The 25,882-nt window shown below is 45.8% G+C and overlaps 1 protein-coding gene across 1 annotated transcript in view; it reads right to left on the bottom strand.

Moving 5' to 3' along the window:
* Nucleotides 1–724: 724 nt before the first annotated feature.
* Nucleotides 725–25,882, bottom strand: part of LOC120917232 (ras-related and estrogen-regulated growth inhibitor-like) — a 91,059-nt gene continuing 65,901 nt past the window's right edge. Inside the window, exons 3-4 of the mRNA XM_040328370.1 lie at nt 14,319–14,392; nt 725–1,649 (exon numbers count right to left, since the gene is read on the bottom strand). Of these exons, the coding sequence (XP_040184304.1) occupies nt 1,167–1,649; nt 14,319–14,392 (557 nt within the window). The 3' untranslated portion in view covers nt 725–1,166. The remainder of the gene's footprint in view (nt 1,650–14,318; nt 14,393–25,882) is intronic.

The following is a 25,882-nucleotide window of genomic DNA, read 5'->3' as shown; positions in this document are numbered from 1 at the left end:
GCAAATAAAGGCTGATATTTACAAAAAAGGAAAAAAAAAACAAGAGCCTTTTCACAGTGCCTGCATGCTAAATGCTCCGTTTTAGTATAAAGGCAGCTTTCTCTTTTACGCTTTTTGAGGGGGCAGTGTAATACCCTGTAATGCCGTTTACTTTTTTGTGTTTTTTATTTTTTATTTTTTTTAAGTGAACTTCTTGATGTCTCTGCAAAGAAAAAAAAATGCTACATGTCCGCATTTTACTGCAGTTTACTTCACTGCACCGCTAGGCTGCACTGCAGATTGAAGGAGGCACATAGAAAACAATTGATTTCTGTTTGCCCTACTGGTGACTGGTGTTTATCCAATGTGTAAAACTGTCAAGCCTCGTACACACGTACAGGTTTCCCGACTTTTTACCGCCGGCAAACCCGAGGACAAAACCGAGAACCTGCTCTGTAACTTTTTCCCCCTACACAGGACCGAGTTTCCCGACAGGAAAACTGCCATGAGAGCTTTGGTCGGGAATCCCAGCCATGCGTATGCTTCATCGCAGTGTTTCCTATAGGAAAACTGCCGGGTTAAAAACCGCTGGGAATCCCGTTGAGAATGTCCTGTGAATGACGAAACGCGTCTGGGAGGCTACACAGTGACGTCACCACGCAGAGGTGCCTGTCGGGAAAACTGCGATGGAGCATACACACGGGCGGTTTTCCCGGCCAAAAGCTCTCATGGCATTTTCCCCTTGTGTGTACGAGGATTCAGTCACCGTTGTCAGCTGTGTGAACAAGTCCTAATAATTAATAATAAAAGCTGTGTTTTGTATCCAGTGGGTTTAGATGTGCGGGGAGGAGATACGATTGGCATCATGCTCCAAAATCATTCTATAACTTGGTTTATTGAGCAAGGATGTTCATCGACTTATAAACCAACCAAAACTGTCTTCATTGGCCATCTCGTTCTCAGCAGTTCATTTTTGGTGTTCAGTCATCCTAAGGTCTAAAGCTTTTTGCCAAATTATTCAGCAAAAAGGTTTTAGTACGACCTGTGGCAAACTTAAGGTCAACTGAAAGTTTGTAACCAAATTCTCTTCTAACCTATACACCACACTAGTGAGGACATCTTTCATCACTAAGGGCTGGCATACTGGTAAAGGAACACAGAACTGGCCCATGTTCTCTTTTTTTTTTTCACTCTGGAATAAATTCTCGAAATGAGTTAAAACTCAAACTTCTACCATTTGCAATTAAAGTAGAATTGGCGTAAATTTTTGGAATCTTCTCCATTAACTTTGATGCATTTCTTTTCTTGAAGGTTGCTGGGGAGAGACATCCTTGCCTCTGCATCTCACAATAGAGTGTATTGAAGACCATGGTGGTTTCTTCATAGCTGTCTCTGGTGGAAATTTCAAAATAAGGGTGCTTCAATGCCTTGGAGAGTTTTTCACCATCGTCCGTAGACACCATACGATCAAACTGCAGATCTTTCTTGTTGCCTACTATTACGATAGGTGGGTGCTCTGTTGCTCCTTTTTTATTGGCTGAGTGGGTGTGGTTGATGAGAAAACATAATCTCATGACTTCATCAAAGCTGCACCGGTCTGTCACCGAGTACACAATAACAAAACTGTCCCCCCACTTAATCTTCTCTTCGAGCTGAAGTGAGTCTTCTTCCTTTGGAAAAATAAAAAAAAAAATGAAAAAAATTTAGCTGTAGAAATCTATATTAGCATATTGCATCAAAGAAAACAACAAGGGCCCGGATTCACATACATTGGCGCATAGTTATTCCGGTGTAGCGTATTGAATATACGCTACGCCGACGTAGCGCAGAGCAGCGAGCACAGTATTCACTTGCTCCCTAATCTACGCTGGGTTCCCTCGGCGTAACTCGTCGTAAGTGTCAGTGGGTGTGAGCCATGCTAATGAGGCGTGACCCCATGTAAATGATGTACTGAGCGTCATAAAGATACGAATAACGTACGGCGCATGTGCCGTCCCGTGGACGCAACCCAGTGCGCATGCGCAGAATCACGTCGAAACTACTCGCTAAGATACGTAGAATCACTGCCTACGACGTGAACGTAACCTACGCCCAGCCCTATTCACATACTACTACGTAAACGACGTAAAATACGACGGCTGTTCCCTGGTCCATACCTTTGCATGAGTTGTGCCTCCTATATGGGGAATAACTTTACGACGGACGTACGACTTACGCAAACCGCGTATATGATGCGCCGGGCGCAACTACATTTGTGAATCGGCGTATATCCCTCATTTGCATATGTGCAATGAGGCGGCCAGCGTAAATATGCGCCCACGATACGCCGGCGTAGGAAAGTTACGTCGGTCGGAAGAAGCCTATTTTCAGGCGTATCTAGTTCTGTGGGCACGGCGCACAGATACGACGGCGCATAGTTACACTTACGCGGCGTATCTCGAGATACGTCGGCGTAAGTGCTACGTGAATCCGGGCCAACGTGTTTATTTATTACAGGTATTTACATGCAGTTTACACAGCATTTTACATATTGGATGGAGACTGCCACCAGTCTCTGCCCTCAAAGCGCTCGTATTCTAAAGCCCCCTATCTCATTTGCATACATACACATACTGGAAGCAATTAGGCAATAAGTGTGCACTGCTTATTGCATTAGGGTGTGCACCCCAAAGCTTATACACATGTGTGTGTATATAACACACGCACACACTCACTCACACTAAGGGCCCATTCACACTATGAACTGCATGGGAATTGTACAGGAACGCTGTGTGGTTGCTGTGCGATTCACATGCAGTTCTCCGCAGAGTGATTTTAGGCTCAATTATTTTGAATGAGCTGAAACAGCAAATGCACCTCAACTGCATCACATGGTATTGTATTAACTGACCTCCGCAGCAGATCGCAATTGCAGTGCGATTGGAATGCAGTGTGGGAAGCCGCACAGGAACGCGGCTCTCCCACACTGCATTCCAGTGTGAATGGGCTCTTATGAATAAATATAAACAAACATTTTAAAATGTATTAAAACATGGACATTGTTGGTGGACTGTGTCGGTGGAGTAATGGACAGTGTCGGTGGAGCAGTGGACAGTGTCGGTGGAGCAGTGGACAGTGTCGGTGGAGCAGTGGACAGTGTCGGTGGAGCAGTGGACAGTGTCAGTGATGCAGTGGTTTGGTGTTAGTTGGACAGTGGAAGGTGTTGGTGGGGCAGTGGTTTGATGTTAGTAGAACAGTGGATGGTACAAATCAGTAGGGCAGTGGACGTTGTCAGTAGGGCAGTGATTGATGTTGGTAGGACAGTGGATGGTATGAGTCAGTAGGGCAGTGGATCGTGTCGGTGGAGCAGTGGACGGTGTCGGTGGGACAGTGGATGGTGTCGGTGGGGCAGTGGTTTGGTGTTAGTAGGACATTGGATGGTATGAGTCAGTAGAGCAGTGGACAATGTCGGTGGGGCAGTGGTTTGGTGTTAGTAGGACAGTGGATAGTATGAGTCAGTAGGGCAGTGGACAGTGTCAGTAGGGCAGTGATTGATGTTCGTAGGACAGTGGATGGTATGAGTCAGTAGGGCAGTGGACGGTGTCGGTGGAGCAGTGGACAGTGTCAGTGGGGCAGTGGTTTTGGTGTTAGTAGGACAGTGGATGGTACAAATCAGTAGGGCAGTGGACGTTGTCAGTAGGGCAGTGATTGATGTTAGTAGGACAGTGGATGGTATGAGTCAGGAGGGCAGTGGACAGTGTCAGTAGGGCAGTGATTGATGTTCGTAGGACAGTGGATGGTATGAGTCAGTAGGGCAGTGGACGGTGTCGGTGGAGCAGTGGACGGTGGCAGTGGGGCAGTGGTTTTGGTGTTAGTAGAACAGTGGATGGTATGAGTCAGGAGGGCAGTGGACATTGTCAGTAAGGCAGTGAGTGATGTTTGTAGGACAGTGGATGGTATGAGTCAGTAGGGCAGTGGACAGTGTCAGTAGGGCAGTGATTGATGTTTGTAGGACAGTGGATGGTATGAGTCAGTAGGGCAGTGGACGGTGTCAGTGGAGCAGTGGACGGTGTCAGTGGGGCAGTGGTTTTGGTGTTAGTAGGACAGTGGATGGTACAAATCAGTAGGGCAGTGGACATTGTCAGTAGGGCAGTGATTGATGTTTGTAGGACAGTGGATGGTACGAGTCAGTAGGGCAGTGGACGGTGTCGGTAGAAAGTAAAACAAAGGGGAGAGGCGCCTCTTAGTGTAGGAGTAAAAGCAATTTATTTAAAACCATACAAATGACAACTCACGTTTGTGAAATATAAAAGGCACATTTGTGTAATAGGATATCCCGAGGGATGTCATCGGTAAGCCGACAGGTTCCGCCGCTCAGCTGCTTAGCATGTAATCATCACTGGTCACTGCTAATGGAAAGGACGGCCGTAGGGTGAATGGTCCCAAAGCATGGCTTGGTGTGCAGATGGCTGGGCGGCATGGAAAAATGACGCCACCGGAGTGTGACGCGTTTCTAAGCATGCGCGCTGCCAGTGTTGTAGCAGCCACGCTCCTTTATCAAGCAATACTATCGGGATATGGGGCCAGTGATATAAAGTACATGAAGAGGAGGGGCCAGAAGATAAATGAGCTTCCGAAAACTTCCATTCAACAATTTTTATTGAGATTTTGCTTTCCTCTTTTTTATTATTTTTTTTTCGTAAGATCATTTATCTTCTGGCCCCTCCCCTTGATGGATAGGGGATATCCTAAGAGTATTGCTTGACAAGGTATAACCACTCAAATTCCCACGATGTACCAGTACGTCATGGGGGCTAAAGTGGTTAAGGAGACATCTCTCAGGAAATTACCTTACAGTTTTTTAGGTAATGTTGCACATCCATCTGCCCTGTTAAATTTATTTAGATTGGAACTATGGGCAAAAATACATAATTGATGTATCAGTGTTGATGCAGAAGTTTTTGTTTTTCTGGGCCCTCCTACAAAAGTTTTATTGCCTGGTGATCCTGACAGTTAATTGGTTATTTTTTCACTTCCCTTAAAGCTCCTTGAACAATCCGTTTTTTAAATTTGCATTATGCCAGCTTGGTTGCATACAATTATCTTTGTGTCATTTCTGGAATACTGAATATGCAGAAATGCACTGTAGTAGTCACTGTAAGCATTGTAGTAGTCTGTTACATACCATCAGGGCTGGCCTGTTCTGGGTGCTCCTTTTTTTTTTAAATCGAAGCAGTACTTACCGTTTTAGAGAGCGATCTTCTCCGCCGCTTCCGGGTATGGGCTGCGGGACTGGGCGTTCCTATTTGATTGACAGGCTTCCGTCAGGCTTCCGAGGGTCGCATCCATCGCGTCACGATTTTCCGAAAGTAGCTGAACGTTGGTGCGCAGGCGCAGTATAGAGCCGCACCGACGGTCGGCTTCTTTCGGCTACTTGTGACGCGATGTATGCGACTGTCGGAAGCCTGTCAATCAAATAGGAACGCCCAGTCCCGAAGACCATACCCGGAAGCGGCGGAGAAGATCGCTCTCTAAAACGGTAAGTACGGCTTCGATTTTAAAAAAAACTACCCGATTCCCCTTGACAAAATGAGCATCAATCTAATGTTAAAATTTTTTTTTCCGGGTGAACTCCCCCTTTAATAGCATCATGGGCCCCTGGGCAAAGTAATGCTCTGGGGCCCCTACAATGATGACAGTTCAGGTAAACAGACATCAAGAAGGTAGGAGGCAGACTGTCCCCTCTATCACTCTCAGTACCATCATGGGGCCCCCAATTTCGGGGCAGCGTGGGCTCAAGGTCCTGCTTTGGGGAAAGTGCCGGGGCCCCACATGCTGCTGGGGCCCCTGGGCAGTGCCCAGGTGTGCCCTCTCATTAAGACAGCCCTGAGCTCAGGTTGACATGCTCCCATACCTCTGTATTTTTTTTCAATCAATACAAGGCATTCTTTGATTGAACAAGGCAGAAAGGAGGGGTGGATGATGTCACATTTACCACCTTGTCTAATAAGAGGACACCTTGTATTCACTGAAGACAATGCAAGAGCTTTACTGAATGGTGGTGGTATGGGAGCGAGCGACTCCCTGTGTTCTGTATTCAAGTGCCAAGTGGCTTCAGGATAGCACTGACTGCACAGACTATTACAGTGCATTTCAGCATCCCCAGCATTCTAGATGTGACACATGTAAATTGATATGTCATCAAGCTGGTCCAGCGTAAGTTTTACAAATGGTTAAAGTGGAGGTTCACCCGAAAAGTTAATTTTTAAGATTAGATTGATGCTCATTTTGTCAAGGGGAATCGGGTAGTTTTTTAAAATCGAAGCAGTACTTACCGTTTTAGAGAGCAATCTTCTCCGCCGCTTCCGGGTATGGGCTGTGGGACTGGGCGTTCCTATTTGATTGACAGGCTTCTGACAGGCTTCCGACGGTCGCATACATTGCGTCACGATTTTCCGAAAGTAGCCGAACGTCGGTGCGCAGGCGCCGTATAGAGCCGCACCGACGTTCGGCTTCTTTCGGCTACTCGTGACGCGATGGATGCGACCGTCGGAAGCCTGTCGGAAGCCTGTCAATCAAATAGGAACGCCCAGTCCCAAACACCATACCCGGAAGCGGCGGAGAAGATCGCTCTCTAAAACGGTAAGTACTGCTTCGATTTTAAAAAAACTACCCGATTCCCCTAGACAAAATGAGCATCAATCTAATCTTAAAAAAAAAATTTCGGGTGAACTCCCGCTTTAAGTCCTGGAGTTCAGCTTTAAAAGCTGAACTTTGGGGAAAATAAAAAATAAAATGCTCCTTTGATGTGCGCTGGAAAAAACAATAGAGCATGTTGCAATTTTGTGCAGTGTGTTCTGGCATGCTATAACGCATCACTATGTACAGCATAGAATTACATAAAGTGTAAAGTTATATGAAGTTTAAAGGAAGGAGGAATAAAACTAGCACTGCAGTGTGTTTAGCAACACCTTAATGTGCATCTGCTGGTGCTGCCCTTTCTTATATCTAAGCATACAAATTACCTATAAAAATAGGTGTCATTTTTTTTTACTGTGGTGTTGATATGTATAGGACACATACCGGTATGTGCCATTGACTACTGTAAAAGGAGTCAGTACAGTATTCCAGTAATGAAATATTTTAGACAGTGTGACAAATTTCCACTAGATGGCAGTCATGACCATACTTGTTTTCAGTCTCTTTTCTGCTCTGCTTGACCTGATCAAACTTTGCTACTTCAGAGCAAAAGATCTCAGGCCTCGTACACACAACCGAGAAACTCGTCATAAAAGAAACATCATTTTCCTCGGCGAGTTCCTTGTTAGGCTTGTCGAGAATGTTGTCAAGCTTTCTTTGCGTACACACTGTCAAGAAAAAATCTCGTCGTTCTCAAACGTGCTAACGTACAACACGTACGACGGCACTATAAAGGGGAAGTTTGATTCCACTGGCGCCACCCTTGGGGCTGCTTTTGCTAATCTCATGTTACTGCGTGTTAAGTAAAAGTTTGGTAAGAGACGATTCGCGCTTTTCAGTCTGTTACAGCGTGACGAATGTGCCATCTCCATTATGAACGCTACTTTTATCGAAGGTGCGCTCCCGTCTCATACTTTATTCTGAGCATGCGCGGGTTTCTAAGCATACACACGAACGTGTTTCTCGTCGTAAACCAGCCCGACGAGGAACACGACGAGGAAATTGAGACTCCCGACGAGGAAAAAGAGAACTTGTTCTCTTTTTTTCTCGTCGAGATCCACAACAGTTTTCTCGACTAAAAACATACACACGACCGTTTTCCTCGGCAAAAAAGCTCTGCCAGCATTTTTCTCGATGGATTTTGTTGAGGAAAACGGTCGTGTGTACGAGGCCTCACAGCGGCTGAACCGTTGCCAGATTTGTATAGATCCATGCTAAAATAACTCATCTAAGCTAAAACATAAAGGGCCAGATTCACATAGAGATACGACGGTGTATCTCCTGATACACCGTCGTATCTCAGAGTTGCGTCGGTCGTATCTATGCGACTGATTCATAGAATCAGTTACGCATAGATATGCCTAAGATCCGACAGGTGTAACTGTGTTACACCGTCGGATCTTAACTGCATTTTTAAAATGGCCGCGGGGGGCGATCTCCCTGATTTACGGCGAGAATATGTAAATCAGCAAGATACGCCAATTCACGAATGTACGCGGCCCCGACGCAGTCACTTTACGCCGTTTACGTAAGGGTTTTCCCGGCGTATAGTTACCCCTGCTTCTATGAGGCGCAGCCAATGTTAAGTATGGCCGTCGTTCCCGCAACAAAATTAAAAATGTTTATGTCGTTTTCCTAAGTCGTTCGCGAATAGGGATTTGCGGAAATGACGCTCACGTCGGCTTCATTGACGTTTTCCGACGTGAGTTGGAGCATGCGCACTGGGCTATTTTTACGGCCGGCGCATGCTCAGTTCGATCGGCGCGGGGGCGCGCTTAATTTAAATACAAGCCGCCCCCTTTGAATTACGATGCCTTACGCCGGGCCATTTACACTACGCCGCCGCAAATTACGGAGCAAGTGCTTTGAGAATAAGGCACTTGCTCCAGTAAGTTGCGGCGGCGTAGTGTAAATGGCTTACGCTACGCCGCCGCGGATTCTATGGGAATCTGGCCCAAAATGAATGTGAATATTGGTGAGATAGATGGGATTGGCTAGGGTGGCATTACATTGTAAGCATAAATAATGATCGTCCAGCTTCTATGTACCTTTATGTTTTTGGTGACACATTCATATTTTAGTCCAATTTCTTCTGCATTTTGATAGATTATCCCACTTGCCCCAATTTCCTTAAAAAAAAAAATCCAAATTCTTCGTCAGATGTTTGTTTGCAGTTTGTTTTTAACCATCCTTTTTCCCATGTAGTCTGCATGCTATGTCAAATCACATCTGCCCCTTTTCTTGCTTAGCTAAAACAGTCTATTTCAGTATTAATCCACAAGTCTTTACCAAGACAATTACACACAGCCCATAATCTTGTCAGGAAAAAAATGTTGTTTTTCCTGACGAGGCAAGATTCTCTTGCCGGCCGAGTATACAGACACTCCATTCAAAAGAACCGCCGTTCTTTTGAATGGTGGTGGTGACATCATCGACATGCGCTCGTCACATTCGATGCCGTCGCTACCACATTGTTTCACCCTACCTATTCCTTGGAAGCTACCGAACATGCGTCAAAGTCATTTCGAGCGTGCGCGGGTTTCCATTGGGGGGTAAGTATACACATGCTCTGGTTTCTCGGCAGGAAAACACTGCCGAGAATCACGTAGAGAAAATAGAGAGCAGATTCTCTATTTTTCTTGTCGAGATTCTGGGCAGTTTTCTTGACGAGAAACCTCAAAGCCTCGTACACACGCACGGTTTACTCTGCAAGAAAGCTCTGCCAGCAGTTTTCTTGCCAAGAAAACCGTGCGTGTGTACGAGGCTTAAGGGTACATTGATGTGTGCAATTAGAACAGCCTGAAATTTACACTGGCAAGTATCTATGTTCTGCTATGCGTCATGGAAGCCTTGAGAGTGAGCTGTCACCGATTTCTGCAGTCAGGGGGGACCACTGGTCCTCTTGTAGGGGGCCTGAGCACACAGGGGGGCCACACAGGGAGGGGGATGACAATTACAGAACTCTTCCTCCAGCAACTAAAAGCTGGTCTCTCCCCTTCTCTCTGCTGCAAGCTTTTATCTGCTCACCAATACCCCTCCCTGTGCCCTCACATGGGCAGCACAGACCAATCAGAACCCACGTAGCCTGTCCTGTCAGCGCTGGAGAAGAGAGAAAGCAGCAGGGATTTCAAATTCCCAGACCGGTAAAGCGGCTTTACGATGTGTTAGTGTGGGAGATTGCTGGCCTCAGGGACCAGGTGTGATTAGGAGGGGGTCCAGTGTAAGTTCACCTTACAGATTTTCTGTAAAGGTGAACTTACACTTAAAGCGGTGGTTCACCCTCCTTAACATCATTCTAGCATTACATTCGGCATCGTAGCACGAGCTACAGTATGCCGGTCTTACATTTTTTATCCCCGTACTCACTTTTTTTTTTTAATAGGGTGAACCCCCGCTTTAAGGTAGGAATATTATTTATAGACAGGGCTTTTTTTCAGGGGGAACTTGGGGGAACTCAGTTCCACCACCTCTGGCTCAGACCCTTTGGTGCCTGCTCACCACAATCACTTCTAAACACAGAAGTCTGGTTTCTATGTTTACAAGTGACAGCTCTGCACTCTGTGTGTAACCCCCTGAACTCTGTGCTCTGTGTGTAACCTCCTGAACTCTACACTATGGCCCGGATTCACATACCTTGGCGCATAATTATGCCGGCGTAGCGTATCAAATATACGCTACGCCGACGCAGCGCAGAGCGGCGAGCACAGTATTCACAAAGCACTTGCTCCCCCTCGCTGTTAAAGATACGCTGGGCTTCCTCGGCGTAAGCCAACATTGGAGGAAGTGGGAGTGAGCCATGCTAATGAGGCGTGACCCCATGTAAATGATGGGCCGAGCACCATCAAGATACGAATAAAGTACGGCGCATGCGCCGTCCCATGGATATATCCCAGTGCGCATGCTCAGAATCACATTGAAACTACTCCCTAAGATACGTCGAATCGCTGCCTACGACGTGAACGTAAACTAAGCCCAGCCCTATTCACGTACTACTATGTAAACAACTTAAAATAGGTGGCTGTTCCCTGGTCCATACCTTTGCATGATTTGCGCCTCATAGATGGGGGATAACTTTACGCCGGACGTAAGCCTTACGCAAACCGCGTATATTATGCGCCGGGCGCAACTACGTTCGTGAATCGACGTATCTCCCTCATTTGCATATTTGCAATGAGGCGGCCAGCGTAAATATGCGCCCACGATACGCCGGCGTAGGAAAGTTACGTCGGTCAGATGAAACCTATTTTCAGGCGTATCCAGTTCTGTGGGCACGGCGCATAGATACGACGGCGTACATTTACACTTACGCTGCGTATCTCGAGATACGTCGGCGTAAGTGCTACGTGAATCCGGGCCTATGTATGTAATGCAATCCTGGTATTTAATGCCCCTTTAAGACCCTTCTACTGTTTGTGAAATTTGAATGGGGTAGTGGTTGAGTTCCTGCACCTATTTTTTGAGAAAAAAAAAGCTCTGTTTATAGAGATATGATCAAATTAACTGACACACTGGAACTGCTAAATGTGGTCTGGACATCTAGACCTACATGACCTCTGGTCATGGAAAGGTCAAATGACCTTTTACTCTTTGGATAAATACACTTTCTGCCCTCCCACTGCAGTGCTCTATGCTGTCAGAGCTGAGTAACAACCACACCCATTCTGAAAAATAATGGGGCATGCTTGACCAGGTCTTTTGTGTTCTGTAGTACTCTGTTGCCTGCAGGATGACAGTCATATTTTGGCCACACAGTATAACTGCATTACCAGAAACATAGAGAGAAGAATATGAAAATGAAAGTTCTTAGTGCAAAGTCTATCTGACTTAATATCTATTTCTATAAATTAATTAGGCTTTAAAACTTTTATTTCCCTGTGTCTAAGGCCTCATAAAACAAATGATAAAAACAGACAGTGCCCCAATCCCCCTCCCCTTTCCCACCACCCGCCAGGCTATAAAAATGTGAGTTGAGTCGAATGGCTCAGAATACAAAAAAGCCTAATGAAGCATTTGATTTGTGTTGCCCCTCATCTTATAGCAGGGAATGTTGCATGCCTTGTCCAGGCCCCTCCATACACTCCATTCACTTTATTGCCTCCCCAGAAGGCATCCCTAGCAGAAAAGGATATACATAAATGTCAATGAGCTCCTTGTGATTTATTTGCTTTGCTAAGCTCAAATTTGTCACATGATTCACCAGAAAATCCAAAGATACATGGATGACCGTAAGTGTATGGGCTACTACTTTGTGAAGATCTTATTAACCCCCCTGGCGGTATTCCAGAGTCTGACTCGGGGTGAGATTTTTTGGCTACGATCGATAACCCCGAGTCAGGCCCCATACACACGATAGAATCCATCCGCTGAAAAATCCCAGCGAATGGGTTTCAGCGGATAGATCCTATGGTGTGTACACTCCAGCGGATCTGTTTCCGCGAATATTTCTCCCCTGGGATGGATTTCCAGCAGATAAAGATTTGCTGACATGCTAAACAAATCTATCCGCTGGAATCCATCCCAACGGATGGATCCGCTGGTCTGTATAGACTCACCGGATCCATCCGTCCGAAGGGATCCCCCGCATGCGTCGTAATGATTCGACGCATGCGTGGAATTCCTTTTATGACAGCGTCGCGCACGTCATAATCGCGGCAACGGCGTGACACGTCATCGCCAGAGGATTTCGGCGCGGATTTCAATGCGATGGTGAGTACACTCCATCGCATGGAAATCCGCACAAATCCTCGAGAGGATTTATCCGCGGAAACGGTCCGCTGGACCGTATTCGCGAATAAATCCTCTCGTGTGTATGGGGCCTCAGACTCGGGCTTGCCTCGCAGCATCCACAGGCATGGTTTACTTACCTTGTCCCTGGATCCAGCGATGCCACCGCGCTGTGTGACCGAGCGGGACCTCGCTCTATTCACACAGTGTCCTCCTGTGCCGCCGATCTCCGTTCCCTGCGACGTTACGACGCACAGGAGCAGAGAACGGCGCCAAATTCAAAAAGGTAAACAAACACAATACATACAGTATACTGTAATCCTATAGATTACAGTACTGTATGTAAAAAATACACACCCCCTTGTCCCTAGTGGTCTGCCCAGTGCCCTACATGTACTTTTATATAATAAAAACTGTTCTTTCTGCCTGGAAACTGGAGATTGTCCATAGCAACCAAAAGTGTCCCTTTATATCAAAAATGGTTTTAGAGAAGCTAGAAAACAGCGATAATAAATTATAATCACTTGCAGAATTGTGCGATAGCGATTTGTGGGGAAATTCATCATAAAAAATAAAAGTAATGACAGCGACAATTCTGCAACTGAGCAAATATCAGTGATTTTGAGTTGATTACATTATTGAATAATTTTTATTATAATTATATTATTATTTGTTATAATTATTTATTATATTATAATTTATAATTTTGTTTTTAAAAAAAATTCATACCCGGGATGCCTACTAGACTCTTGTTTGGTCAGATTTAGGCCCCTTTCAGATGTCCGCTCCGCTCGTCCGTTCATTACAAGTCCGTTTACGGACTTGTAATGAATCCCTATGGGATCGCGTCCGTTAGCGGATGGAGCATCCGCTAACGTCCGCGACCATCCGCGTCCGTCGGGATCTGCTTTTGCGAATGGAAGAAACCCTATTTTTCTTCCGTCCGGCGGAACGGATGGGATGCAGACGGACAGACGGTCCGTCTGCATCCGATCCCCCATAGGGGATAGCGGAGCAGAGACAGGGCGGTCTCTGCACTGTGTGCGGGGACCGCCCTATCCGCCGACAGCTCAGCGGGGATGACGGATGATCCCCGCTGAGCTTTGGCGGACACACGGAGCGGACACAGAAACGGTCCGCTCCGTGTGAAAGGACCCTTAAGTGAGTTATTCCTAAGAATTACAGGCCTACCGTATAAAACGCCAAATTTACTTGCAAATAATAGTACCGCTTTCAGCACCTTTTTTCTAAAATAATCATACCAGGGAGGTTAAATAAGAAAACAAAATGAAATAAAAAAATTATAAAATGTAGGGAATGAGAATGAATATTTTACATAAAACAGCAGTTATCCAGAAACCAGTTTGCAATACAGTGTCATACACAGCGAAAATACCTATGCATGAACTGTTTTAGCTGCCATAGGTCGATAACGCGTTTCCTAATTATGTGAAATATTTTGGCAGGTCATACGGTTCATGTATAGGTATTTCAAGCTTTTTCCTGGAGCTGCCAAGGGGTCCAAGATAGAGCCGGTTCACACAGGGGCGGCAAGACTTGGCAAGGCGATCTCAAGATGACTTCAGAGGCGACTTGCAAAATGACTTCTGTATTGAAGTCAATGCAAGTCGCCCCGAGTCGCCCCCAAAGTCGTACAAGAACCTTTTTCTAAGTCACAGCGACTTGAGTCGCTCCTATTAGAACGGTTCCATTGAATAGAGCGGAGCGTGACTTGTCAGGCGGCTGAGTCGCCTGACGAGTCGCTCCTGTGTGAACCGGCTCTTAAGCAGTGTGAATTACAGCAGAAACGGTTCTACTTTGCTCTTAAATCACTGCTGCAGAATAACGCACTTGACATTGTCCCCTTAGCTGTTCAGTTATAAATCCAATGCTCACAATTATGCAAAAATATGTGAGAATAAAAAATAGATCCATACCTGACCTGCAGTATCTAGGATCTCAAAATGGACAAATTCCCCATCTATAACCCCGGTGTGTCTGTAAATTGTTTCTGCCAAGACAGGATACCAACAATGAATACAGTGTACATATTTCTTGGCATCACTAAAACAGTAAAAATGTATATAGCTGAAGCAGGTTTGCATGTTTCCAAAATCGGCAGTTAAAGGATCAGCCTTCCCAGAAGTGATTTTTACATTAGAGATGGAGCCCTTTTGGAGTGAGTCGGCCTCTAGCTCCTACAATGTCTTAAATATGCCAACAGCCAGATCTCCCTGCCATAACTGCCAACTCCTTCCTGTTCTCCTGGTAATTGTGGGTTTTCCTGCCCACCAATGTTCCAGTTCCCCCCGCAGTTTTCTATACAACATAAATCAATTAAAAAACTCAATGGTAACCCGTGGTATTGGCCACAGCAAGTATGCAGACCAAGAACATCCCCAAGGATAGAATAAACTATCAGGTGGTTTACCAATCTACTAAAAATGGAGATATCATAATTGGGTGGACTGAACCTTTAAAGCTTTGTTCGCAGTTGCAAAAAAAAAAAAAGTTAAAATATAAAATAAAAGAACAAAAACCACTTTAACTAGTTACATATTACATTTCTTATGCCGCGTACACACCATCACTTTATGTGATGAAAAAAAATGACGTTTTTAAAAACGTCACTTTAATTGACTGTGTGTGGGGGAAAACGTCGTTTTATGTCTTGTAAAAAACGACCAAAAAAAATTGAAGCATGCTTCAATTTTATGTGTCATTTTTCAAAAGTGCACTTTTTACTTCACAGAAATTGACCGTGTGTAGCAAAAAACGTCGTTTTCTAAGACGTTTTTTCATCCACGCATGCCCAGAAGCTACTTATGAAGCGAGCTTCAATGGTAAAACGTGGTGGAACGTAACCTCACTTTGCAAGATCATTGTGAGAAAACGATGGTGTGTAGGCAACTTCGTCTTTGAAAATTGAAGTTTCAAAAACGTAATTTTTTACTTCACAGAAAGTGTCGTTTTTTTTTCATCACATAATGTGATGGTGTGTACGCGGCATTAGGGTTTAGGACATATCTCTGTTGGGAACAAATACAATTAAATGGCTACCATTCACAACAGGAACTAAAACTAATGTTTTCAATTATACATCAGACAGGAGGCTCATATCTTATGCATTATCTTTCTTTAATAATGCCCATAGCAGAAATACAGTAAACATTTATTGTAACTTAAAAAATTCAAAGAACTACCCTTCCCAGCAGTCCCTGGGCCAGTGTTGCCCCTCCCAGACCGTAGCCTATATAAGGGACTGTCTGAGGTAACCTATTCCTCTTTCTTTCTGCTCATAGCCAGAACTCAGATAAGTACATTACTCTATGTTTATAACTTTTATGTAGGCTTGCTTGTTATTTGGTTATCAGCAGCCTTTTTAATTTGTGTAGTTCCTAATGTCACATCATCTTTCCACAGGGTGCTGGGGATCCCCCCCCCCTCCCACCCCGGCTTTTATTACAGCTACGGAGGTTTTTCCCTCCTCCGCTATTCCCTTCAACTTCCACCTGTATCTGTATATACCCTCTGATCCCCTCAGACCTTCATCTGTGTGTTGTTCTATCAACCTTCTGTCTTATGAAGCACAATTGATATTTCAAAAAATGATAAACGTTTAGTTTTTGCTGTATGCTTTTCCCACTTTGCTATCTGTGCCACCCGTTTTGTAGAGAACGCGGTTTCTTCTGATGTGTACATCTTACAGTCATTGGGCTTCTTTATTTGTTTATTTTACAATATACCGCTGCTTTGCTTCTTTTGTTTCCCCCCGGTGCGCTCTGCACACTGCTCGTTTTCTGACTGGAGGTAGGACGACGCCATTTTAACATCTCGGCGCCTTTTTTCCTACCTCCCTTCTTCTCCTCAGAGCGTCTCATCTCTGAGGGGGGCATGGCGGTGAGGATCTCCCTGCACCAATCGCGCTATTGTCGCAAATCGACGGCGCCATTGCTGCGGACCTGTCCTGGGGACCCCATCCTCCGTGTGCTAGGCCGTCTCTCCCCATCGCCGCCACGCCAGGGTGCGGGCGGCTGTATGGTTGGAACTCTGTGTAGATCTCACTGATCTATGCGAATCACGTTAGGCCGTAGTCTCGCGAGACTACGGCCCCGAGCCTCACCTCTAGCTCCCCTTGTGGTGGGGAATATCTCCCCTCATCTAACTTCTGTCACTCACACCTAGCTGGTGGGGAATTCCTCCCCTCCCCTGCTTCTGTCACTCCTTCACCTTCAGTTACATTAAACATCAGTTCTTGTTCTGGGAATTTATTCCCCTGTAGTCTATTCTACATATAATGAATATATTAATACATGTAAATAAATAATCAATTTTAATAATTATACGAATGAATAAATTATTGACTTATTAAATAAATATAAATAAATCAATGAACATAAATGTCTATAAATAAATAATTTATACAATCTATATGATTGAATAAATAAATAAATATATAAATATATATAATAAACAAATTTTAAAATATAAACTATTAAACTATACTTTATATATAATTGAATAAATAAATACATATATATATAAATAAATAAACAAATTATAACAATAATTGAATGAATTATAGAAATTACTATACAAGTTATAGTACATAACTTCCGTATCTTCCTGTGCTGCACGGCCGTGCTGTCCGCAGACAGCTTACTCCTTTCCTGTGGCTGGCGACAGATCCTTTACTCCCTACTGGTGCCACTGAAGTGGTGGACGCAGCCCTGGAAGGCCCTACCTACCTCAGTGCTGCACTGGTTCCTGAGCTGGTCGGTAGGTCCGTCCAGACTACCAGGGCATCGGTTGTTCCAACCCATATGCACCCCTAGGTCCGGATCTCCCGGCAAGGATATAACGCCCCTGAGTAGGGCATGGCGTCCCGTATGCGCCGTCACATTAATGTGGCCTCCATCTCCCTGGCAGGGGAAGTAATTAACATGCCCCAGGCAGTACCCTCCCAGGACTGCCGACCCATTGACTCCCCGACAGGGGAAGTAAATAACATGCCCCAGGCAGTACCCTCCCAGGACTGCCGACCCTCTGACTCCCCGGCAGGGGAAGTACATAACATGCCCCAGGCAGTACCTTCCCAGGACTGCCGACCCACGGACTCCCCGGCAGGGGAAGTAAATAACATGCCCCAGGCAGTACCCTCCCGGGCCTGCCGACCCACTGCCTTCCCAGACTCCAATCGACCCCCGAGCCTCGGGGAGATGCACATGCAGAGGCAGCGATCCGCTAGACGGACTGAGCCAGACTCCTCGTGGACTCTTCCAGAGTCGTCCGCGGAGTACGAGGCGGCTAACACCTTTGAGTCTGAGGATGAAAATGATGATGATAATGATGATGATTATGTGAGCAGTGGGCACATGGCGCTCCATGACGACGCCGACGTACCATTTTTCAATCAGGAGGTGATTGGCCACCCACACTCCGGTGACTGGGCACCTCTACCTGAGGTGATCCAATAGATCGAATGCTGGACCCGGAGATCGATCGGTACGCTAACCGGACAAGTTGAGGGTGGAATACTCACCCTTCCATTACCAAATACGGTGGTGCTCACTCCAGAGGTGGATCCCATAATCATTCAGTATTCCAGGAAGGGAATAGAGAGGGCCTTTGGGACCTCACAGTACTGGGTCTTAGATCTCTGGACCTATCACCTAACCCTACGCCTTAGTGAGCAGGCTACCGCCTCTGTAAGCCGGTTGACCTAGCACAATGGGATCACGCTAATTGATGATATCTTTAAGACGGTAGGACAAATGGAGTTATATTACCAGGCGTATACCTGGTTCACCATCCCATTCGGTTTTTCAAACCTAAACACCGTCCTAATGGACAACAGGTTGCTAGACCTTGGACCAAACAGCCGATAGTAGAGATGACCCGCTCTCTTTGAACTTCCTCAACAACATCTTCCCGATCAGGAAGAAGAAAGGCGGTTTTTCGTCCGGTGGGAGCTTGAAAAATCTCACCAACTTACTGCCCTGTGGAACAAGGGTGAGGTTGAACATCTACTTGAACGACCTACTTCTAATGGCTGGTTCCCCTCGCCTAGCGAGCGAACACGCCTCCTGGATGGTCGGATCGCTTCGCGATCTGGGACTCCTCATAGATCACGAACACCTATTATCTCCCCATTTCAGGAGATAGAGTTTTTGGGGTTCTTGGTGGACACCAACCGAGCGATCCTTCGGCTACCCATACCCAATTAGCCGCCATCCGCAAAGACATCAGTATCATGCTGGGCAGCAGCGGGTGTCCTTACGCGGACTGACTCGCTTAGTCGGCCTGTTCCCGGTGTCAATCCAGGCCACTCTCCAGCCCCTCTTCACTGTCGAACCCTCCAGAGACTCGAGACTCTACATCTTCGCTAGGGGCTTCGCTATACAAACTAAGTGAAGCCATGGTGGACCTACGGTAGTGGTTACGTCATGCCGTCAAACGGAATGGCGAGATATTTTCAACTCCTCACCGGATTTCGTCATAGGGTCGGATACCAGCCGCCTCGGCTGGGGTGCTCGGTGCAGTCCCTCGTCCTCCGGTAGGACGTGGTCCGCAGAGAACCCTCGGCTGCACATCAACACGTACACCCCTGACGGCCTTTTTTGCACGTCCATCTGCTGTGTGCTATTGCGTTCGGACAACGTACCCGCAGTCCGGTACGTCGATCGCTTGGTGGGCCCCTGATCCAGAATCCTAGCGGATCTAGTAAGACTTCGGGCACTTCTGCCTGGAATGCAACATCGTCCCGATTGCGGGATATGCCACAGACTATCCCTATAGGGTGGCAAATTGGATTCTCGTTACCTGACCGATTCCAACGATTGGGGACCGCACCGGTCAGGGTCCCTGATCCTCGCTCACTTCGCGGATCCTTCTCTATGGACCTGTTTGTTCCCCGTATGAACCACCAGTTTCCGCGCTCTTACAACCGGAGGCCGGATCCGGAGGCGCACCATGTGGACGCCCTCCACCAAACGTGGTCACAGGGGACACATTACGTGTTCCCCTGTTCCCGGTGACCCTCAGGGTCCTCCTTCACTTAGCGAGCCGGAGGGCATCAGTCGTGCGGTTCACTCCGTGGTGGCCGACGCAGCCATGGTTTCCCCTCCTTCTGAGGATGACGGTGGAACTCCCCAGGTTGTTTCCTCATTCCCCCCACCTCCTCGCTGGTCCGAACGGGGATCTGCACCCTCTACTCACAAAGCACATCCTACCTCTCCTCACATGGTTAGTATCGGGGTTCCGGTCGCAGACTACGACCTTTCGGGAACAGCTAGGGATTCCCTGCCTTGGACTGGGCCCCGGGACTAGATCGGCATCTCGATCTACCTGGGGACTCTGGGTTACTTGGTGTGATCAACGACGGGTCGACCCCGTTCAAGCGCCAGGGTCTGTAATAGCCAATTATCTGGCGGACTCTTTGGATCCGTTGGTGTGTCAATTTTGAAGGCGTTAAGTTTAAATCGCCCAATGTACCAGCACACTTGGGATTTTTCCAAGGTCATGATCATGTTCTCGGGCTGGGGGACGTTGACACTCTGTTTTGAGGTTACTGTCTTTCGAGCTTACTGTCTTCTTGTGTCTGATTTCCATCATCGTGGGTCAGACGTCAAGGCTTTGGACATATCCAGGCGTCATTCCTCGCCTCAGAGACTCAAGTCTTTTTCTGTCGTGCGTTGGACCAGACGGTACTTCGATCGGTTTTCTACCCGTTCTTCCCCGCACATCCACAACTGTATGTGGTCCGCTGTCTACAGACTTATATGTCCTTGACAGCCTCGCTGCGATCTTCGCAAGTCTTTCAACTCCTCGTTTCCTACGTTAATCCTCTCTTCCCGGTTTCCTCTGTGACTTACTATAGCGGCGGACTGTTGTCAGCGACCGCTTTTCCGCCAATCCCGCGTTGAACAGGAGGTACACATATCTATGTCAGTGTTGTGGATTATTTTGATTGTTATTGGTCATATGCATTGTTATAGCTTTGAACTTGCATAAGATATGAGCCTCCTGTCTGATGTATAATTCGAGATTTTCCTAGCTTGTGACGGAAAATATTAATTATATGAAGACAGGAGGCGAGTATCTTCCCTCCCAACCCTACCCTGTCACGTGGTTGTCTCTCTCTCGTTCTAGACTGATGAACCACGCACCCTGCAAGTCGGAGGCTGGTACGCCCCGGGAGTTCGTTTTCACTATCCCCGTTGGGATTGCTGTCCGTTTCGATCCATGGGTTTAGTTCACCGCAGCTGGAGGTTCCTACTGCGTTCCAGATCCGGAGTCGGGATGCCGTTGACTGAATCCGTTGGTCCATGTTCCTGAGGACAACTGACCGGTCGGCTCCGAATAGTTTGGGTTTCCTATAGTCCCCGTTGGGATGAAGTTGGTCCGGATGAAGTTGGTCCGTGTTGGCCTTGTCCTTTCGTTTCCTCCAGATTCGGATGTTGTGTTCCGGTCGGAAGGTTCCCGGCAGCCGCGGAGATGTCTAATTGGACTTTCGGTTCCTGTTTACACTAATTCGCATGAAGAAAGAGGAATAGGTTACCTCAGACAGTCCCTTATATAGGCTACGGTCTGGGAGGGGCAACACTGGCCCAGGGACTACTGGGAAGGGTAGTTCTTTGAATTTTTTAAGTTACAATAAATGTTTACTGTATTTCTGCTATGGGCATTATTAAAGAAAGATAATGCATAAGATACTCGCCTCCTGTCTTCATATAATTAATATTTTCCGTCACAAGCTAGGAAAATCTCGAATTATATAGCAACAGTGTATTTCACAGGGATTATTAGAGTAGCTACTAGGCCTTGAGTGCAACATTTTTAAGCAGAACTATATGTTAAAATTAATCAAATATACATACACACACATTTAGGTGCGCCATCATATGACATCCACCCAAAACGTGCGCCGCACTGCCCCTCCGTCATTTGATGGTGAGTGGGTAGCAAGTGGTTAAAGGACAAGTTCACCTTGTTTAAAAAAAAATTTTGCAAACATTCTGCAAGTGTGCTGCAAGTTTTAGTTTAGTTATGTTGTGCAATAGTTATCCCACCACAGAGGTCACTGTGGCTGAATTTTCATGCTGTAGACTTGCGGAGCTTTTGCTGTAGACTCACTGCATGGATGTGAAGTTGGGAACAGTTGCTGTGTCCATGCTGCCACTGTGTCCCAATTGATATGGATGGGGCTGCCTGCACAGGAATGCACGGAACAACTGTGCATCCCTGTGAAGCTAAACACGATCTCGCTGTAGTATGCCTTGCGTGAGGAAGCTGCCATCTTTGCCTCTGTTTAATCTACAACTGCCATGATGCTGCACATGTGATCAGTTATGACACCAACCATTGGTTGGTTTGACAATTTGGTTGAGAGCACAACCAATATGAGTGTTACGTTTCCAGAACGTGACAGAAATTAAACGGTTTTATTTATTACACACTGTTAGAAGTTTTTCTTACTCAAATATCTAATATTTGCTAAGATACATTACTGTGCATGAATGTGTTGGATCATAATAGTATAATTCCCCAAACTCAATCTATCCAAAACCAAGCTCAACATTTTCCTTCCCCTAATCTCTCTGTCAAGATTGATATCACAACTATCAGCCCATCTCCTCACGCCAAAGTTCTAGATGTAATCCTGGACTTTGAACTATCCTTTTGGCCCCACATCCATTCACTGTCCAAATCTTGCCACCTCACCGCACATTCCCAAAATATGCAACTTTCTAACCAATGACACCACTAAGCTCCTAATTCACTCTCTGGTCATGTCCTGCCTTGATTACTGCAACTCCCTCCTCATTGGCTTACCCCCCCTATAGGCTATTCCCCCCTTCAGTCTGTTATGAATGCTGCTGCCAGGCTCATCCACCTTACCAACTGTTCAGTGTCTGCTACTCCTCTGTGTCAATCCCTCCATTCGCTCACCCAACAAATTAAAGTTAAAATACTAACAACAACTTATAAAGCCATCCACAACTCTGCTCCCAGCTACATCACTAGCCTAGTCTCAAAATACCAACCTAAGTGTTCTCTTCGTTCCCCCCAAGACCTTCTGCTCTCTAGCTCCCCTGTTACTTCCTCTCATTCTCACCTTCAGGATTTTTCCAGAGCCTCTCCCATCCTATAGAACTCCCTACCCCAATTTGTCTGATTATTTCCTACTCTGCTTGCTTTTAGACCCCGTAAAACCCTTTTCTTCAGAGAAGCCTATGCTGCCTCCACCCAACAACTGAACTTTTATTTTCTCTATCACCTCCTCCCCCACAGCTATTACCTTTTTGCATTACTTGACCCTTCCTCCTAGATTGTAAGCTCTAACGAGCAGGACCCTCTGATTGCTCCTGTATTGATCTGTATTATAACTGTACCTGCCCTCATGTTGTAAAGTTCTGCGTGAACTGTTTGCGCTATATAAATCATGTATAATAATAATTTTAATATAGCTTAGTCCATGCATCTTTTTGGAGAAGCTTACATATGGTAGTAATTAGCTTTCCTTCCCCCATCTCAAATGGATAACTTTTCATGTATGAGTTAAGAATATAAGTTCTTTATACTGTAATATTTCTTGATTAAGATATTAAATAAGAAAAAGGACGTTTCATGGAATATACATGTTGGTATATGAATTTAATTTAGATGATAAATAGTTACAGAGTGCACTATTTACATTTGACAGATTGAGGAACAAATTTACACTGCCTAATGCGTTCTTTTTCAGATTCCTGCAACTCCGACGCGTATATGCATCCCAATTTGAATCCTCTCCATTTCGATTGGAGCGGGATGATTTGGAGGTTCTCCTTCGGGATGACACTCTCAAAAAAACACTATCAGTGATTTACAAGTCACTACTGCCCCTACGTTCATGAGGTTCTAGATGCTCTGCTTACTGTGGCGCTTAGAGGTGCAGGAATTGGATAATGAAGACTGGGAGGATCTCTGGGACAGCCCATTCCAAGCATTAATATCGACTAAAGACAGGTTAATACAATTTAAAATAGTGCACAGAATTTATTTTACACTGCAAAGACTACATCGTATCTACCCTAGTTCCTCTTCTTGCTGTTGGAGGTGTTCTAGCGACCCTGCAGGATTTGCCCATATCTATTAGGAGTGCCCTCTCAGATAAGTAGCTATTGGCGGGATGTGACCCAGTTCATATATACTTTGACTACTATGCATGTCCCTGTAAAGGTTGGAATTTGTCTCCTGGGGTTAATTGATTCTTTGGCCAATAATAAGGCTATGCATACTTTATTGGGTCTCTTCATATTTTATGCCAGGTAGGCGATTGTGCTCAAGTGGAAATCAGCCACGACCCCTACTTTGTCCTTCTGGACGCGTCTAATCAATAGGGTTGTACCCCTATACAAAGCTACCTTTTTGTCTCAGGGTTGCCCTAAAAAATTTGAGGAGGTCTGGCTCTTGTGGACAGACTCAGACTAGACAGCTAATGATCAGGAGTCCACGGACTGAATCTATTCACCCCTGATATGGTTTAGCCTATGATATATACTGTTTTACTCCTTTGCACGCTTCATTAGATCGCGTATAAATCCAACTATGAGTAAATATAAAAAAAAAAAATAGTTACAGAGTTAATCTTGTATAGACTTAGGGGCAGATCCACAGAGATCTGCACCGGTGCAGCATATGGGAGATACGCTACGCCGCTGTAACTTACTTGTTTAAACTTTGAATCCACAAAGAATTTGTACCGTAAGTTACGGCAGCGTAGTCTATCTCTCGCGGCGTAAGGGCGCCTAATTCAAATCAGCGAGTAGGGGGGCGCGTTTCATTTAAATTAAGCGCGTCCCCGCGCCGAATGAACTGCGCATGCGCCGTCCCTAAATTTCCTGCCGTGCATTGCGCTAAATTACGTCGCAAGGACGTCATTTTTTTAACATAGACATGAATTACATCCATCCCGATTCACGGACGACTTACGCAGTGGTAGCGGATGGTGAAGTGAACAGATATGACGGAAGTGGTGGGGGGTCCAGCGGTGATATGGCCCCTCTGTGTATTCCAGTGGAACGGTGTCTGCTGGAAAACGGGTATTGGTTGCACTGCGGGAAAGGGGGTGTCTCCGAGCTTTTACGGTTGGAGGCCTGGGTATGGAAAAGGTCCCGCAGTGTAGTGGTGGTAATGGAAAATGTTTGGGGGTACCGTCAAAGACCAACAGGCTGGATTATGTTTGCCATTAAAATGGTTGTTTGAAATTATTTGAATTTATTTGAATTTATTGGAAGTTATTGTTATTTTGAATAATTAATTGTTAATTATGTTAATTAATAAAAATGGCTGCTATGGCCAAGTTTTACTCCAAAATCAGGTGTCGTCTCTTTACTAGGGGGTTTTATAAGGGGAGTAGGGGTTTTGAATATGGGGCACTAGTATAAGGAAATAGGAGGGGTTATCCAGACTACATGGGTCATGTATTTTAATATTGTTCTTGTAATCTTATGCAATTTTATTATTAAATCCATTATTTCTTTTTTTTACACAAGAACTGGAAGGACTTTCTATTTTGGAACTTTTATCATCAATATAAGTTTACAGAATATTGGGAGAATATTCTTATATTTAACACACACCAACTTAAAACTACCCCATGTGAAGCAACATCTATAAGTCCTCATTTGCCATGCTGTAGGTTACTTCCCACTTTTTGAATACAACTTTGGTGCCCAACCTGTGGCTAGAGGGCCACATGTGACCCTTTGATCCTTGGGTGACCCCCAGACCCTAGCAGTTCTTTGTAAAAGCATTGAACGTTAAAAGGGCTGTAATAGCAGTACCCTCTAATAGTCTCATGTAACTCGTCCCTAACCACGCTTGCAGCATGTCCATAGACTCTTAACCTTTTCTTGTGAGATATTTGAAGTCTAAGGCCTTGTACACACAGTCGGACCAAACCGATGTGACTGGTCCGTTGGACCGTTTTCATCGGTTCACCTCTGAAGTGGCCGTACGGCCTGATATGTGTACACACCGTCAGTCCAAAATCCGATCGGGTCAGAATGCAGTGACGTCAAACACACGACGTGCTGAAAAAAACGAAGTTCAATGCTTCCAAGCATGCGTCGACTTGATTCTGAGCATGCGAGGGTTTTGAACCGATGCTATTCTGTACTAACCATCGGTTTGGTCCGATCGGGCAGCGGTCCATCGGTTCGGTTTTGAAGCATGTTTTAAAATTTTGGACCGAAGGAAAACAGACCGATAGCCTATACACACGGTCGGTTTGGTCCGATGAAACTGAACTTCAGTTCATTCTCATCGGTTCGGTCCGACTGTGTGTACGGGGCCTAAGGCCGCGTACACACGGTAGTTCCAAACCGATGAGAATGGTCCGTCGGGCCATTTCCATCGGTTCACCGCTGAAGTGGCCTGATGGTCTGATGTGCGTACACACCATCGTTCCAAAAACCGATCGGGTCAAAACGCGGTGACGTCAAACACACAACGT

This window comes from Rana temporaria, chromosome 11 (assembly GCF_905171775.1).
Source record: "Rana temporaria chromosome 11, aRanTem1.1, whole genome shotgun sequence".
NCBI classification, from domain to species: Eukaryota; Metazoa; Chordata; class Amphibia; order Anura; family Ranidae; genus Rana; species Rana temporaria.
Note: the sequence above shows the minus strand (reverse complement) of the source record. Positions and strands in the feature narration are given on the sequence as shown.